This window comes from Solanum stenotomum, chromosome 9 (assembly GCF_019186545.1).
Source record: "Solanum stenotomum isolate F172 chromosome 9, ASM1918654v1, whole genome shotgun sequence".
NCBI lineage: Eukaryota > Viridiplantae > Streptophyta > Magnoliopsida > Solanales > Solanaceae > Solanum > Solanum stenotomum.
Window position 1 is genome coordinate 14,109,605 of NC_064290.1, and position 17,403 is coordinate 14,127,007.

General features: G+C 36.2%; 2 protein-coding genes across 4 annotated transcripts in view; one reads left to right on the forward strand and one right to left on the reverse strand.

Moving 5' to 3' along the window:
• LOC125876491 (serine/threonine-protein kinase STY13-like) overlaps positions 1-17,403 on the reverse strand; it is a 143,271-nt gene that overhangs the window by 46,763 nt on the left and 79,105 nt on the right. The gene's annotated exons all lie outside the window — the stretch shown is intronic.
• LOC125876481 (uncharacterized) lies at positions 1,333-17,043 on the forward strand. 3 transcript variants are annotated; one of them, XM_049557668.1, is made up of 15 exons: positions 1,334-1,658; positions 2,169-2,693; positions 3,091-3,189; positions 3,281-3,333; positions 5,035-5,092; positions 5,202-5,284; positions 7,634-7,711; positions 7,925-8,004; positions 13,728-13,915; positions 14,917-14,991; positions 15,550-15,590; positions 15,844-15,949; positions 16,200-16,282; positions 16,487-16,560; positions 16,715-17,043. In XM_049557668.1, exons 1-15 carry the CDS (start codon positions 1,446-1,448, stop codon positions 16,822-16,824), a joined length of 1,866 nt encoding a protein of 621 aa, XP_049413625.1. In that variant the 5' UTR covers positions 1,334-1,445; the 3' UTR covers positions 16,825-17,043. The 3 variants fall into 3 exon arrangements, with proteins under 3 accessions (XP_049413627.1, XP_049413625.1, XP_049413626.1); XM_049557669.1 differs by lacking the exons at positions 5,035-5,092; positions 5,202-5,284; XM_049557670.1 differs by lacking the exons at positions 15,550-15,590; positions 16,200-16,282; positions 16,487-16,560; positions 16,715-17,043 and having other exon boundaries at positions 1,333-1,658; positions 15,844-15,916.

Sequence of the window (17,403 nt, forward strand, 5' to 3'; positions counted from 1 at the left end):
TTATATCTACTTATCTTGTAAATTTTATTTTGAATCATTGAGCTTAAACCTTTTCAAAAGAGTAATTTGAAGAAAAGTAGCAGAGATAGACAAAAAACTGGAAAAATGGGTTAAGAATTTAATTTCATGGAGACATGAGTTCCGTTAATATAAACCTAAGCTATTTGTATTTAAAAATTACAAAGATCAAACCCGATGAATTTTTTAATACTTAAAGGACTAAAACCGGTAAGTTCATTGTTAAGGGACCAAACACGATGAGATTTGGAATAGTAAAAAGACTCAGTAGGCCTTTGGACATGTGATATGAAATTGCGATAGAAAATCATGATATGAAATCAACGTTTGGGCGTGCAATTTCACGCTGGTTTTATCTCATGATTTCATATTATGAGATGAAATCTCAAATTCTCCAAAAACCATGATTGGAGAATTTCAAATCATGATTTGAGATTTTTTAAATACAAAAATTGACCCACAAGTTCATATTTTGTAAAAACAACCCCACATATATATCTACTAACCATTTATTTCATATGTAAATAAAATTTATAATTCATATCATTACTTTTTAAACCATTTATATCTCATATAATGATTATTCTCACAAACAAATAATATATTATCATTTCAAATCAATTTCCACTTTCCCATTTATATTCACCAAATTCATTATTTTTTTATCAAATATATTTACCAACTAAATTGACCAACAAATGACTCAAAGTAACAATGTTGATTCGTCTTCTCAATCATATGAATGAGAAATGCAAGTTTAATGTGAGAAGATTGTCTGTACTAAGCAGGTGGATTATATTAAAGACTAGTATACCACAAATTATATTTAAATTTCTTTTTTATTGAATTAAGGTTTGATCAATAAATATTATATGTTTTAAGAATATCTTTGTGATTGTGTATTATGCGATTTTATAAACTTGTGTTTATTTGGTAAGATTCTGCAAAGTTTAATAGATTTACAAATTATGAGGTTTTTATGTTTATGAAAAAACACACAACCTAAAAAGTTCAAATTGCATGTTCAAACAAAACTTCAATTTCATTTCATGATTTCAAATCATAATTTCATATCACATAACCAAACAAGTCCTAAATCCAATAAATATATAGTTATTATTTTAGATGTATTCCAATAGTTGAGATAACATTTGTCGCATTTTCTCCCTAATTTGGAACACACTGAAAATGATATAGGGGTTAATACTTGTGTGTGTCCAATTATATAAGGTAGTTGTCAAAAAAAGGTGCAATTATAGAATAAAGGTATATTCAAGTAATTTATGGCCCACCCCTACCGTAAGATCCTTGTTTACTTGTCACTTCTTCACCACCCCGGGCAAGTCGACCTGGGTATCTGCAGTGTATATACACAATATTTGCAAGTTTTTGGCTGCACTGAACTCAAAATATTTCGATAATTGTTGATGGATTTCACATCCGGCCTGTCGTTCCCATCATCTCTTGCGCCTAATGGAAATTATAGTAGCAGCAACAATTGTAGCAGTAGTTTCAATCATCGATCATGCTACAATAACATCAGCAGTAAGGCCAATTTGTTGAAGAAGCAATCTTATGTCTTCAGCAAATACCAGTTGCGAAATTTCAAGATTCAACGTGTTCCTCGAATTGAAGCTCAGGTGAAGAAAATTCCATCATCTTTTCTTGTGTCGTGTTAAACCCTTTGTTCTTTTAGATATAATATATAAATATGCCTTCTAACTTTGGGTGTGCACAAGTAGATACTCGCTTTAGCATCTAGAGAAGTTTGTGGATGACTGTTAAATTCCTTATCGCTGTGTTGTTATTGATAGTAACCTGTAGAAAATTTATGGGTTAGGGAAGTAGAATGGCTTCAATTAAAAGAGCAAACACGAGGAGAGTTTGATATGGTTAACTTAAAGATGCTTGGGAGCTAAAGATTTAACAATGATACATCCTGTCTGTTGCTCGCTCCTTTATCCATAACTAGACTATGTGTGCATGCCTGTATCGGGGGATATAGGACTTAAGAATACCCTCTGTTAATAATTCCTGAGAAGGAAAAAAAAATGTTTTTTTGTTTTGTTTTTGGGTTAAGAAGCATGCCATCAAGCATTTCTGTTATTTTTTCCTATTATCTCCTGGAGTTCAGTTTGTTTCTTCCACAGTTGAAAGCTGAGCAACTAGAAAGCTCAGAAGCTGGTTGTGAATCTGATGGTCTTCAGTGGCCATCTCCAAATGATGAAATTCCATTCTGGAAAGGAGACTTTCCATCTTGGGACCTCAGTTCGGATGCTTCTGCTGGAGTGGAGCAGGATTCTGATCTTTTGCACATTGTTCATGTGACTGCTGAAATGGCACCTATAGCAAAAGTCGGGGGTCTAGGTGACGTTGTAACAGGACTTGGACGTGCCTGTTTAAATCGTGGCCATAAAGTTGATGTTATGATTCCTTTCTATGAATGTATTCCAAAGCATTGCATCAATGGGCTAGCCTTGATGCAAACTTACAACTCATATCATGATGGAAACTGGGTTGCCTGTAATGCATATCGAGGAGAAGTTTCGGGCGTTCCAGTGATACTTATTGAACCATCCAACCACTTCTTCAAGGGAAAAAACATATATGGAGGGTCATACAATGAATTAGATGCATACTTATTTTTCAGCCGTGCTTGCCTTGAATGGATGCAGGTATTACAGCCATGAGTTTTAAATTGTTTCATGGTAGATGTATAGAAAGATTAAAACTAAACTTACTCAGATTTGACAATTCTACTGAAACACTTTGGGCTAATACCTTCAAACCCATGACTCATTGAGCTATATCTGATTGCACACTAGTTATATACACTTGTGCACATCTTGGGACAAGTCTGGAAATTTTTTATGTGATGATGGCATGTCAATATGGTTTGCTCCCTCAATCAAATGTAGTCCTAAGTTTATTTGGTTAGTTGCAGCCTCAATTCAGTAGGTTCTTGATGTCTGAATGTTTCAAATCTGCTCATGTGTTTTGATTTGATGTCTTCTTCTAGCTTTCATGCAAACAACACTGTTACTGATTTTTCTGGTCAACATCCTCTTACAGGTAAATGGAACACAACCAGATATCATTCATGTACATGAATGGCAGACAGGTGCTTTACCTCTGTTCTACTGGGATATGTACCATTTTCTCTCACTCCAGGTATGATCAGGGGGCTTATGTTTTTCATTCCTTTAATTGATCTGTGTAGATCTATCTATCTGTTTGTTTTTAGCATTGACACCTCGTGCAGAAACCGAGAATTGTATTGACTATTCACAACATGGAGCATTATGGAGAATGCAGGTACACTTTTAGGCTATGAATGAAGGAAGAAATATGGGTCATTTTTCTAATATCTTTATGCTCTGTATGTATCTAACCTCTTCAACGATGGTGTAGTTTAGTCCTAGGAGACCGTTGCACACCATAAATTAATCCCCTAAAACATTTAACCAGATGCAACAATAAAGAAACTGCAGAAACAACAAAGGAGACCATATCTAGGATGGTCTTTTGTCCTCCTTGTGATTTTTCAAATCTCAGTTTGCAGTTGTCTGAATTAGTGTCTATTCTGTATTCTCTTATAGTATGGGTGAAATATGTTAATTGCTGATTATGCCTCGGGGAATAACTTTGGAAGGTATCCAATATAAAGAAAGGTGAGTTAATAATACCAGGATCATCTTGAAATGTAAAACAATATGTTTACATTAGGGGAATATTCTGTGTTCTAGAATTCCCATTGTCAATGGGTGATGATATGCAAGCATTCTGAATAACCTTTATTCATTTCTGCAATCATTCCAAGGGAAAATCTTATAGTATGGAATTTCCAATTGGCTTCTTCTATGCTTTTATTGGTTTTCAACTAGGGATATTTTCAGTATTGATATTGTAACGGAATACAATACTGTACTGATATGTCCGTTTGCTGAAAAAAATAGTTATTTTACTATTGTCCCAGCCTCTCAGGGGGGTAGTGCATATCCAGAAAGGCTCAGTTGGTCAGTAGTAGAAGTTAATTCAAGAGTGAGGGAACATTTGCAACTTGAGATTCATCGTTTGCAATCTAGAGATGGAAATGGGCCATGGCGGGTCAGGAAAGAGTGGGTTAAGCTTTTGTCTGTGTTGATTGATACTGATAGTTAAGTAGTATGTTATTGTATTAATGTAATTGGTTATGTGATATTGTCTTTTCTAGTTTAGTCTTAGGACTCATTGTATAAGTATCCATTCTCACGGGTTGTATATTCATCAAGAGATGTAAAGACCTTTTTCTTCTTCTTGAAATGTTCATGGTATTAGAGCCATTGCTGCCTTTTTGAGGTGAGTTATCTCCCTTGCAGCACTAGGGTTCCATTTTTATCAAAGAGGCTGAATTTTCTCATGTTGGTTGGCTGTTCGCTACACAATCTCCTTCTGGTTAGTTCCTTTTGGAAATTTTTTCCTCCATTGGGGTCGCTGGAACATTCTGAGCCTATCTCTACTAGTTTTTGATTTTTTCCGATCACTGAAATTAGGATTCCGGTGTGGCAGCTAGCTTTCCGGCAACTTTTCCCGATTTTTTTTCCGGATCTCGGGTTGCAGGCCTATTCCGACCCTTCCCATCCAAGTTTTAGCAGTTCCTGTCTAGGTAGAATTTTTCTGAGATCAGGAAGATTATATCTCCGGAAGGCTATTTCTGTATTCCTAGTATCCGTATTCAATTTTTGATACTAAGGATTATTACTTGTTCAAACTACAGGTGATACAAAAATAGACAATAATGCTATGTCTTGAATTAGTGTTGTACAATTGCTGGATAACACTTTAGAACCAATCTATGTAATTGACTTAAAATTCGTGTAGTTTTTTTTTATCCTTTTTCTTTCTTAATAATCCATGATTCAATCTGCTGCTAAGCTAAAACTAGAAGGATGTTAAGCTAATAGTTGGTATCAGCATCTGATGCAAATAGGTCTTTTAGATTTACCAAATTCTTCTCATGTGCTTCCTCTTTGACAGACAAGAGCAACTCAGTAAGTTTGGTCTTGATGGATCGGCCTATGCAACTGAAGACAAGGTGTCCTCATTTATTTTAGATTTAGCTATCATAATTTGTGCTGTCTATGTTGGTTTTTCAGTTAAAGATATTATCAGGAATCCAATGCTTCTGTTGACCAATGTGGCAGGCTGTAGATGATCGCACAGTTGGCCATAATCCAGAGAGGTTAAGTTTGTTGAAAGGTGGCATAGTATACAGCAATGCTATAGTGTAAGTTAGCTAAATCTAGTGTAGCTACTTAATTTATTTGCCTACAAGGTTTACTCTTTCTTGGTGTAAAAATATTTTTCCCCAATTGACATTGGTCAATGGTCACAGTTTAATCAGCTAATTTCCCTTTTCATTTCTCCCTACTCTTAACTGTTTTCTTCATAAATTAAATTAATCAGTCCAATTGTTACATCTCCTCCCTTTTCTCTAATAAGAACTTTAAACTCGCTACTCATGTTCTTACTTATTCCGTTTTGCTTCTTGTGTCATCTCATTTGTACCACATATTTTGCAAAGGCAGAATAAGAGATAATTCTCCAGTTGCAACTTTATATTGCTATACCTAAAATGGTACATCACCAAATCACCTGAATCACAAGCTGACGGAATTAATTAAATCAGAGTCTTGCCTAACTGCCATCCTTGTAGAAGCAGTGGAAGATGTTATTAAACGAGTTACAAATTGTTTGACTAGTTCAAGTTAGCAAGAGGACAATTTTTGTTTGCTCGGGAGTAGGAAATTTTACATGTTTGCCCATATTGACTTCTTCAGCAATTTCTTCATGAAGGAAGGTATTTTTATCCCAACTGATAGAGAAATCAATGGAAAATGGTGCCTTAGAGACAAGTGCGATTTTGGCCAACTGGAAAAGACCCATAGATCTGGTTATATTCTTTGGTAAAAAGTCAAGCTTTAAGACTATCTATCTTCTTATCTGGTCCTACCCTAACTGTAAACGTCCAATGAAATCCAACTATAGTTTTTACCTGTAAGAAACAAACTATGTCCTCAAGTACCATTTCCATGTGAATGAGACATTTTCTCAACCATAGCCTAGTCCCAGGCTCCCAGCTAAGATCAGCCATTGCTTCTGAGACAATTTTGGGTATTTGAAAAGTGGATAAGTTTGTAACAAGAACATGATATGAAGGTGAGAAATAGTGATAACTTATGAAATTGAAATAGTATGAGGATTGCGAATAGACTGGATACCTCTGCAAAGAGGAACTGGAAAAAATCGATTAATGTTTGTTCTCATGGTATATGTCTGCAAAACGCACCTAATGAGTAGTGACTCATCCTATTCCAAATCTAGAACCTGAATGAGTTTGACCTAGATATAGAATCAAATGAGTAAGAAATAAGGAAAAAGTCCCGAAAGAAGTTACATAGACTAAGATAAAGTATTTGTTTGTAGTGGGATCATAGTGTTCATAAGATTTTTGAAGACAGGAATGCCTAAATAAACATAGACTTGCCTTTGTCATGTCCAAGGTGAGATTCTGCAAAGCTTGTACAACTAAATACAGATCAAGAAAGCTGAAACTGAGTTTGACCTTAATATAGAATCAAATGAGTTCCTCTGTGCTGCAAAACAGAGGAAGTCTTCCAATTGATTATGTAGCAATAAGTGGGAATATTAACTCAAAAAAATTATTTGCAACTTGTTTTATTCAAAGTGTATTTTTCGTTTAACGACAAGAAATATGCAAACATGCTAGATGCAGGATGCCTTGGAAAGACATAAAAGATGAGAAGGATGTGGAAAAAATATTAAATATTCTGTAAAGAACCACACTGATTACAACAGATACCAAGTGCAACAGGCTTGAAAGATAGAAAATATTCTGATCTATTTCTACAACAGATACCAAGTGCAACAGGAATAGCTATCAAATAGAACTAACACAATTAGTGTAAACAACTCAACTATAAGTGTTGGCCTATTCTGGATTAGCTTTGGAAGACCACTGTGTGTTTAGCAAACTAAGATGACACACTCCAAATAAGACATTTTAGACAGATCTGGGACTATCTTTTGTAAATTGGAGATATAGGCATGCTTCAGACGGTTATGAAGTATATATAATGAGGCGCCAAAAGTAAAAACATCAAGGTTTTTCAGACTGAATAACTTATACAAGTCTTGTGACTTATGTCCTTTTCCAATCATTTACTCCTTGCTAAAGTCGTGCAGAATGACAGAATTAACTAAACAAATTATTAAACAATTTAGGTTTTTGGTTAGTTTATTAACAGATACAGGATTTTAAGGACAATCAGGTGCAAACACCATTGAAGTTAATGACAATGAAGGAAAAAGTGAGCTGTACCTAATAACTACAATTTTCTACAAACTTTTTAATGTCTAGTTTTTAGTCTGATTCTTTGGAAAATTCTGAAGTTTTCACTCATAAATCTAATAGAGGCTATCCTGAGCTTGTACAGCTATTGGAATTGCATTTCTCCTGCAACTAAATACAAGATACATGAACTATTTTCATTCATTATGTCATCAAAAACAAAAAAAACTATCTTCTTTCTTTAATTTCTCTTCTTAATTTCAGTACAGTTTCACCAACCTATCTCAAGGAGACACTCTGTTCTGGATGGCTTTCTGGTGCTTTGATGAGCAACCGTGATAAGTAATGTCTTCAGCACTTACCATTAATTACATTTCCTTGTTACATTAAGTTCTGCTTCATTAATCCTGCTTCAGCCTCTCTTTTTGAATCTCTGTAGAAATTAGCATGTGACATATTTAATACCAATTACTATAAATTCTCTCTTTTACTTTGCTTTATTTTTTTATCTGTTTTTCTAATAAAGCTGTTTAAACAAGTTATGCTATCATTCAGGTATTCTGGCATTTTAAATGGGATCGATACTGAAATGTGGAATCCAGCAACAGATATTTATTTGCCTGCTAAATTTGATGGTAACTATTTCTGTGATGTTGTAGAAGTACTTAGACGTCACTTGCTTTGAGCTACCACTCCATATGTTTTCCCCATATGAGGGATGCTAATGTTGGTATAAATTCAAACGGATTACGTCTTAATCCAAGGAAATATTAAAAAAGTTCACCTCATTCATGTTGGACATGCGGAAACACAATGGAGACTTCCTTCTTTCCTTTTCATTTGTTTGAGAAATGTAGTCACGGGGTTCATGCAGAGTTAACCAGAAAATTGTCACAGTCAGTGTTGTCCATCAACTACCCCAGGGATAATAGCATAGGGTGACTTCACATTATATCGTGGTACTCATTGATCCAATGTATCTCAATAAAGACAAGCGCAGGAAAGGACTTTAATTAAAACCCTACTACACAAGGCTCATTCAGCAGATATATGATTTTTGGTCTTGTATCGTAATCTAGGTATTGGGTAATGCATAGGGTAAGATAATTGTAATTGTTTAATGACAAATCATTGCTACTGCAACCCTTCGGGGTGGCCCAGTGGTTTGAGCTTGGGATTTAGTTCGAAACCCCTTGCCAGCGAAAGCAAGGGGTTTGCCTTCTGGGTCGAGCTCGTCGCACCAGGCTTGCTTAGTGTGGGTTACCTCTCCTATGTGGTTTGCGAGCTATTGCATAGGAGCGGGGGTTTTACCCTGTGCGCACCCAAAGGGTAGCGGGTGCGGGTTTCCCTTGTCATAAAAAAAAAATCATTCAAAAAAAAAAAAAAATCATTGCTACTGCAGGAATTTCCGTTCTCTCGATGAAAGAAAGGGACCTAGTTCAACATGTCAGTTTTTTCAAAACTTTGCATAATATTAGAGACTGTTTAATATCATTATATCATTATTAACTTACGGCATTGAATGTGATGATTTCTCAACTATATTCACCTATTAAGGGGGGAAAAGGTCAAAATTTACTGATATTATTGCCTTGCTTTGAAAGATGCTGGTGTTTGCTTTCATTGTTGTCTTTTTCAAGTTTATATTTTTGGAACTATGAGACACTGGGGGTTTGCACTTAAAAGACTTACCGTTCAATCAGTTAGCATGGAAGAGCTGTCAATTAGTTTTCATTCTTTAGTTGTTTACTTGGACATGAAACTGTCAATTTTGTGATTTTCTAGTCCATATAAAATGTAGTATAGATTTCAAAGTGCAGAAATGGGATGAAAAAAGTAGGACAATCTTTATCTAATCCAAAATAAGGTAGGACAATTTTTAATGAAATCTTTTTGGCTTGTGAATAAGAATTAATCCTGAGCAAGTCTTTTGGGAATTTCAAAAGCCCTTTGATCATATCTCAGGGGGTTGTCCTTGGCTCTATACTCTAGTTATACCAGCTTGCTGCTTTCTTGATCCGATTTCCATGTTCACAGGAAATTACCAAACACTTTATGTGTTCCTTTTTTTTTGAGAAAGCTAACATAACTCTTTATGTGTTCCTAAAAGCCTCATGATCCACTCTGTTAATATCAATATGATAAGTGTCATAGGTAGTACTAGTCATTGGTTATTGAATCTCATTGAGTTACCAACGTGTGGCATGATGTGAATTCGCCAGCAGAAGAGAAATATATGTGCCTAGAAGTTCACTCCAACATTTCTTCTAAGTCTTCCAGAATGATCTCCATGTAGACGTCTAATCCAACTTTGATCTTTTCAGGTAGACTAAACCATGATTCAGTATTTCCGGTATTTGGATGCTCTCTTTACACATTTTTCCTGCTTAGGAATAAAATACTCCTTTCGTATCTATCAGCTTTGGGAAGCTCTTACTCCTTTTAAGTATATTGCTTCAGATTCTAAGAGAAGTCGCACACATCAGACCTTTCTGTTGTTTAGGAGTTAATTTTCATAAGTGGATTCACGTGACTTGACTTGGACTGCTTCACTTATACATTTTACATAACATGTGCAAACTATTTACAGTCAAGAAGTTGATGTCCTCATGGTTCCCACTTTTCCATTAATCTGCTTGTTTCTTCATTAAGTATACGAACACTTTCTTTTCAAACCAGAGCTTAGGAAGTTTGGTTTTTATTCTGTGTATAGATATTATGCAAAAGAAATGAGCCAAAAGGTTTTATCCATCTGGTCGTCCTCTCTATGTCCACAAGTCTACCACTGGTGTTCCTTTGACCCTAGCCTCTACATGAAAAGGGATGCACAATTAACCAACAATTAACCAAAATTGCCTGCTTTTTGGCACAAGGAGAATGTGTCTTTCTCATGGTTAATTTCTCTTGTGAACTTCTAGCTCTGGTTCTTTTCTCCTTTGGTAAATACTTTCTTGATTTTTTTCTTCTTGAGAATGGTAACAGTTAATCTATATATCCACTGGTATACTACATCAAAATATGTAGTCCCCCTACTAAAGTATTACAACTTACATCTTGAACATCTATTTGTTGTTCCTATGAATAGTCTAAAGCGTCAAAAATATCTTCTGTTTGAGCTATTAATTTCTGTTTACACCAAAAATAAAACAGAGCTAACAATTCATTTTGAACTTCTGGAAGTTGCTCTGCTTGTCTTCAAAACATCTCCTATTTCTTTCTTTCCACATTATCCACGAAGTGCATACAAGGACAATCTTCCATCTTCCCTCCTCTTTGGCTGCATTGCCATCCTTATTCCAGCATTTTAGCAATCCTTTTATGTTCCCTGGCCTCACCCACTTAGTCCTCCACAGATAAATGAGTATCTTCCGCCACTGGTCTGTCCAAACTTCCTTCAGTATCTTTGTAGTATCCCCCGTTAGCTTTGTTTCCTGTAGACACACTACATGAGCTTTCCATGTATGTAGAATCTTTCTGATTAGCCTCCTCTTTCTGCCACATTTTAGTCTCCTAACATTCCAAGGCACTCTTTCCAACTTCATTGATCTTTTATTGCCAGGTATCCCCCCCTACTTCTTGAGCCATTACTACAAAATTTGGCATCAAGCTCTAATCCTTTCAGTTCATTCACCCCCTTCTTTTTTACAATGGCTTGCTCATCCAATTGTTGTTGTCTCTCTTCATAAATATTTTTTTTTTGCCTTCTCATTGCACCCTTTAAGATATACACCCTATTCAGTGCTTAGTTTGATGATGTGTTGTTGAATCTATTCTGAAGTGTTGGTGTGTTGAACAACCTCCTCAATTGGTAATTGCATTTTCAAAGGAATTACGTCTTCTTTGATGCAATTTGCTGCTTCATCCTGTTCCTTCAGTTGCAAAGCCTTAGATTCCTCTTGGTCTACTTGCCCAGCTTCTTCCAGTGATAAGGTTTCCTTTAAATGTACGATTTTAGTTGATTTATTCCCTGGCACCGTTGTATTAGTCATACAAATGTTGAATTGATCTTCCTGTGTCTCTACATGTTCTTCCTCACCCTCGTACATCACTGTGTTATTCACGACTGCGATATTGTTCTTCTTTCTCTAAGTGTGTTTGCTTGGATTTCAATTGTGACTGGGTCTATAGTTTGGGCTTCATTCTCAGCGAAATTGGAAATCTCTGAATTATTGGGTCTGCTTTTGTTGGGCTTAAAATTGGGCCCAAGTTCTGCAGCTGAGTAAAAGGTCCAAGACTATCTTTCAAAGGCCCCTCACTGTTACTTGGCACCCTATGTGCCTTTCCCCCATCGACTGACGTGCCCACATGCCCTATCAATTTCACCCAGGAGTCAGTCCTCATGTCTATCAAAAAAGGCTGGCACTGTACTATTATCTAGTGGATAATTCAAAGGCTCCCCACTTCTTCTTCCATCTGATTTCACAGTGACGACCCACACCGGAACTGTATAGATAAGACCTTCAGTTTCCACTTCAACCTCTTAAGGAATCTCCTTTCCATCCCCCTTCACTTTGATTCGGGCCTAGTGAAGATGATTTCTTAGAGTTGTCTCCTCCTCTGTTTCAATGAATCCACCACAATGGTCACCTATCTCTTCAAATATCTTATGTGACCAGAGATTCAATGGTAAACCCAACAATCTAACCTAGACCCAATCCCTGTTGATCTCCTCCGGCCAACATCCGACGGTAGTATTCCACCATCGGAGATTCAATTTTTTCTTTTGCCAAATCCATTCTCCCGTCATGACATGTTCTGCTTTCCTTGTGGGGAATTCAAAGAGATACTAGGTGTCATTCATGCCAAAGACATTAACTCCAAAAGTTGACTTCCATGTGTTACATGCCCATTTCCTCACATCACTCAAAGTTAGCGTCTCTTTTGGTGACAACTGAAATTTTCCAACTAGGCATCGGCTCAACAGATCTGATTCTGTCCTTGAGCCTCCAATTACAGATATTTTGTTGTTTCTTGCTGTTATGTGTGTTGTTTTGGCCTCCTCCGTCATTTGAAAGCTTCCTTGTACGAGGTTTTTGTTTGTCTATTTCTGCCAGGAATAGGGTTCTTCACTCTGTTTGTATCATTGATAAAGTTAGTAAATTTATGGGTTATATTTCCCCAACCCTCTTTATGAGGACTCTCTGGTGTAATAATGATTTTAGATTTACTTCCCCCTTGAATGACTATGAAGCTGATGTACCTACCACTTTCATTATATTTCAGAGAACTCTGGAAAGTGGTCCTTCATGTTCCATCTCTTTATTGTCTTCCTCTTTTCTTCTGTAGCTGCATTGAAGATGAACACCAACCACTTCATGACATTAATTCTTATAGTAACTTGTCTCATTAAATATCTGTTGCGCTCGATCCAGTCGAACAATACTTCTGAATCTGAATATCTCCTAGTAATTTCATAGGGTTTAAACCCTGCATTATAAAAAATCCTATCTTCCCCCATATCTGTTGAAAATTCCGGCCAGAGCAGCCGGAAAATTTCTCCCCTGGAGACAGAAAAATTCAAAAAGGACTAAAACTGACAAACTTGAGAAAAAAGTGCCTGAGAGCATTCCTTGATAAAAAAAATTTGGGTAACCAATGTGAATATTACCATAACCAACAAGAAAAAGCATCCAATACACCTAGGGGAGCACGAAGCACCTAATCTCACAACCACCTACTAGAAAAGGTATCATGAGAAATGTTAGGCCTCCAGAATAAGACGAGTTACAAATGATCAAACTGGTACAACTACAAACTCTCCTACTAGCTTTTAACTGATCTAGTCTTTCTACAATGTCCTCCTTTACCAATATGAAAATTGTCTCAGTCTGTACACATTGGTGCTTGAATGTAGTCCAGTTTCTAGCTTTCCTAGTATAGTAGACAATTGCTCACCAAGTAGCTGCTACAATCTCCTTTTTGAAATGTTTCTAGTGCTTCCTTCTAATTCTCTCCAACACAGTTTTCACTTCACCAGCTTGAAGTTGTATGCTCAGCCAGTTTGATAAATCAGTTCTCAGTTGTTTGGTCCAAGCACAATTTGCAAATAGGTGCAGGGGTGTTTCTGTAGTTTTCGTGTCACGTGAGCAACATTTATCACTGTTGATGGATATGTTCAAATGTCTCAATCTTGCTTTTGTAAGTAGTCTCCCCCAGAAAGCTAACCAAAGAACAAATCTATGTTTAGGTTGGGCTACTTCTGTCCACACAAGGTCATCTACTCTCTATCTGATGAGCCAATGAGTGTATTATAGCTATTTTCATAGAATAGCTACTTTTTTTATTTGCTGTGTAACAAATTTTAGCTTTATGGATATTTCTTCACCTTCCTTCTTATTTCGCGTTTGTGTTTTTGAAGCCAGCAAAACTGAAGGGAAGAGGATATGCAAACAATTTGTTCAAAGGGGACTTGGTCTTCCTTTCCAAGGCATCAAACACGGTATTTGTGTGGCTGATCAAATACCTTTGGTTGTCTGCATTACTAGATTGGTTGCTCAAAAAGGTCTTCATCTCATCACTCATGCGATCAAGCACGTTGAAGAACTAGTAAGTGTTTATCCCCATTTCGTCCTTTTCACCAAAAGTGCACTTAGACACAGGAAAACAGACATTCGATCAGTCAAATTTATACATAAATAGCACATAGGATACATTTTCATTATGAAAGGTTCAATTGGATGACCGTTTATCATTTTATGAGTGAAAGAGTCATTGAGATGATGTGAGCTTTCCATCATAAGCACAGAACTTGTGAACTACTCTCGGCACTTCCTAAGACATTCCCGTGTCTCAACTATGACAGATGCGTAGAATCCCGATTTGTGTATTCAGTTTCAGATTTTGATATTAAAGCCCAGCAGTTCCACCCTGGGGATATAGGGCTACCTGAGCAAGGGGAGTCGGAGAATGATCTGTCATCTTGCAGTGCAGATGATTGTTTTTGCCTCCTCTCCACATAAGTAACATCTGGAACATAATTGGTATATCACCTTTCAATAAGATTGTCCTGTCACCTGGTCAGGACTGCCGCTTTTGCCCAAAGCCCTGTAAAGTAAGCCACATTATATGGAACTTTGATTTTCCATATCATCTTCCACAGCCAACAGCTAATCTGGTTGTTTGTTAGGCTGAACACTTTATAAGCATATTTTACAGAGAGCTTGCCTAAAAACGGCATGCATATGTTGGACAATTTGGAGGGAGAGAGAATTTAGATTCTTTTGAAGACAAAGGAGAGCCCATCGAAAAGGCTAAAATGAGCTGTTCAATTTATTTTATTTTTTGATGCAAACAGAGTTACGTTAGTGATGCTGAAGCTGTGATAGAATCTATATAATCCCTTTAACAATAGCAAGGGATGCACTTTTGGTAATTTGTAAATACTTTTGACAGCACCTTGGTGATATAATTGTAATACACTTACCTTATCTCAATTTTTTTTTTACAACTTTGCAGCTATTCGTAGGATTGTTTTCTAACTTGTGGCCAATTGATAGGGTGTTGTTTTGACCATTGTAATTGAAGTCTGCTGCTGGCATGTTTTTCAGGGTGGACAGATGGTTGTTTTGGGGAGGGCTTCAGATGATCGAGTTGAGAGAGAATTTGAAGGTTTAGCAGAACTGGTAACCAAAATTTCTAGACTTGAACTATTCTTCCTGCTGGCATGTTGTGGTGGTACAGACGGTTCTTTCTCCATCATGAGATAGAATATGGAAGCATTCACCACTGATAATACAGTTCATTATGATCATTTTTATTTTTCCTTCTCTTTATCATTGTTTTTCTAATGATTTTAGAATGGAATCATTTAATGGTTTAGATGTCAGGTTCCAGACCAAAGTGCTGGATTTTGACTTGAAAGAAACGCCAATTGATAAACCAAAAAGAAAAACAAACAGGAAAGAACAAGAGTGATAGAATAAGTTAAGTAAAATTTACTGCACTAATTGCTTATTAATGCATATTTCCAAATTTCCCTCCAGAGTAACCTAGGAGTAATAAGCAGTTAGTGATTTCATATGCTAACAAATGTAATTCCATCATGCTTATAAGTATCATCACTACTCACACATTTGAGAGAACAGTGCTTTATTTGAAGGAGTCCAATAAATCTGTTGGTGTTTATTAACCTTTTTGAATGACCATGCAATGGTGATATCTGTTACTTGTCCTCTTTGTAGCATAACAAGGGCTCCAATATCCGTATCCTTTTGATGTACAGGTAACTACTTTTTAAAGCAAATTGATTATCTAAAATTCCTGACCTTCAACAAATGCTAGTGGTAATGTTTATGAAGTTATCTGGAGCTTCGACACAAATTCAACTTTCTTATCTGATTAAGTGCACCTCAAATGATATGAATCACTTGTAGATATCAATTCTTTTTTCATATGAATCACCTCTACACACTGAATGCATGATGGAAATATTAACCTGAGTTCTCACTGTTTCCCAAATGGCGTCAATCATGAAGCGAGGAGCTGTCCCATATGCTATATGCTGCTGCAGACATGGTCTTGGTGCCTTCAATGTATGAGCCATGCGGGCTAGCACAGATGATTGGAATGCGTTATGGAGCTGTAAGTACTAGGATTACTTATTAAGTTGTTTCACATTTTATGTTGATAAACTGGGAAAGATATCTGTTTCTTATCTGCTTCTGAGTTTCCATAATTATATGGTAGAAGAACTTGTCAGAAAGATTTTATTTAGGGCTGTGTGTGTTTCTAGAAGGATAAAATGGTGGTTGTCCAATTATTGCTTCCAGAAACATACTCATTCCAGCTTAAGAAAGGAAACACTAGCAAGGAGTTTTTGTATCTGTTTCAGGTTCCCATAGTTAGGAAGACGGGTGGTCTCGCGGACACGGTTTTTGACATGGATGATCAATCTCACACTGAGATTGCTAATGGGTAACTGATCAAATTCTTGAAATCCTACTTATTTTTGTATTCAAAATTGATGCTAGTATGAACTGGGTTCTGAACTTCAACAACCTTGTGTGTGTTTTTTTCAATAAAAAAATTGTCTGATCATGCAGCTTTTCCCATTTGTAGGTTTGACTGGTATTGCAACTGTGATTCTGAAGTGCTCACATATTTCTCATTCTCATGTAGGTTTGTCTTTGAAGGAATTGATGAAGGATCCTTAAACTGTGCATTAGGCCGTGCATTTTCTTACTATCAAGAAAGTAAGCCATTTTATCCTTGTATATCCATGTAGCTCTTGTCCTTCTGATTTCCTTGAAAGATACCAGTTGATTGTAGGCTCTCAGAAGCTGACTATCTGTTTTGAGATAAAGATATAATTGTTTGATTGATATGATGTCTGCAATTGTAATGCAGAACCAAATGAATGGAAAGCTGTCATGCAGAAAGTTATGCGTATTGACAATAGCTGGAATAATACAGCAGGGAAATACATAGATATCTACAATTCCGTAAGAGTGAGATAAAAACAAATTTCCCAAGGCACAGATCATTTTGCGATGATCAAGAAATAGAACCAGTTTATCTTTCATATATTTTTTTTTCCCTTTATATAGACAAGTGTTGGATTTTCCTCTGCTACCAGTTGATCCAGCTTGTGATAAAGTAATGATAACAAATTCTCCTACGGTCTGTAAATGTTTCCTTAGTATCAAATCTTTAATGTGGATGACAAGTGTTTGTCCATGATGATGGCCTACCTGGACGTGCTGCCTTTTCTTTCATCCTTATTAATTGTAAAGATCCAAGAAAAAGGTTGTGTAAACATGTTTAATCACAGCAGAACCTTCAAAACAACGAAGGAAAGATTTATAGGGTTCCAACCTTTACAAGTTCTTGTGTGTCTTAAAGTAGGATATTTTTGCATTAAAGTGTAGTTATTTCCCTAATAATTTTCAAATGGTGGTGGTTATATCCTATTAGCCTTCCCCAAATGGTGTTGCTGAATATTTCATTCATGGTAAAGAAATTCCAAAAAGATGATATCACATTGAGCTAGTCCGTATGAGGTATGCATCCCTATTGTGGGATTATAAAGATAAAGA

Bases quoted from the DNA above. Each gene is read 5' to 3' on its own strand.
- LOC125876481 (XM_049557668.1), top strand. From the start codon at position 1,446: ATGGATTTCACATCCGGCCTGTCGTTCCCATCATCTCTTGCGCCTAAT. The intron at 3,190-3,280 runs GTATGATCAGGG...CACCTCGTGCAG, and splicing joins ACCATTTTCTCTCACTCCAG to AAACCGAGAATTGTATTGAC. The intron at 8,005-13,727 runs GTAACTATTTCT...GTGTTTTTGAAG, and splicing joins TTTGCCTGCTAAATTTGATG to CCAGCAAAACTGAAGGGAAG.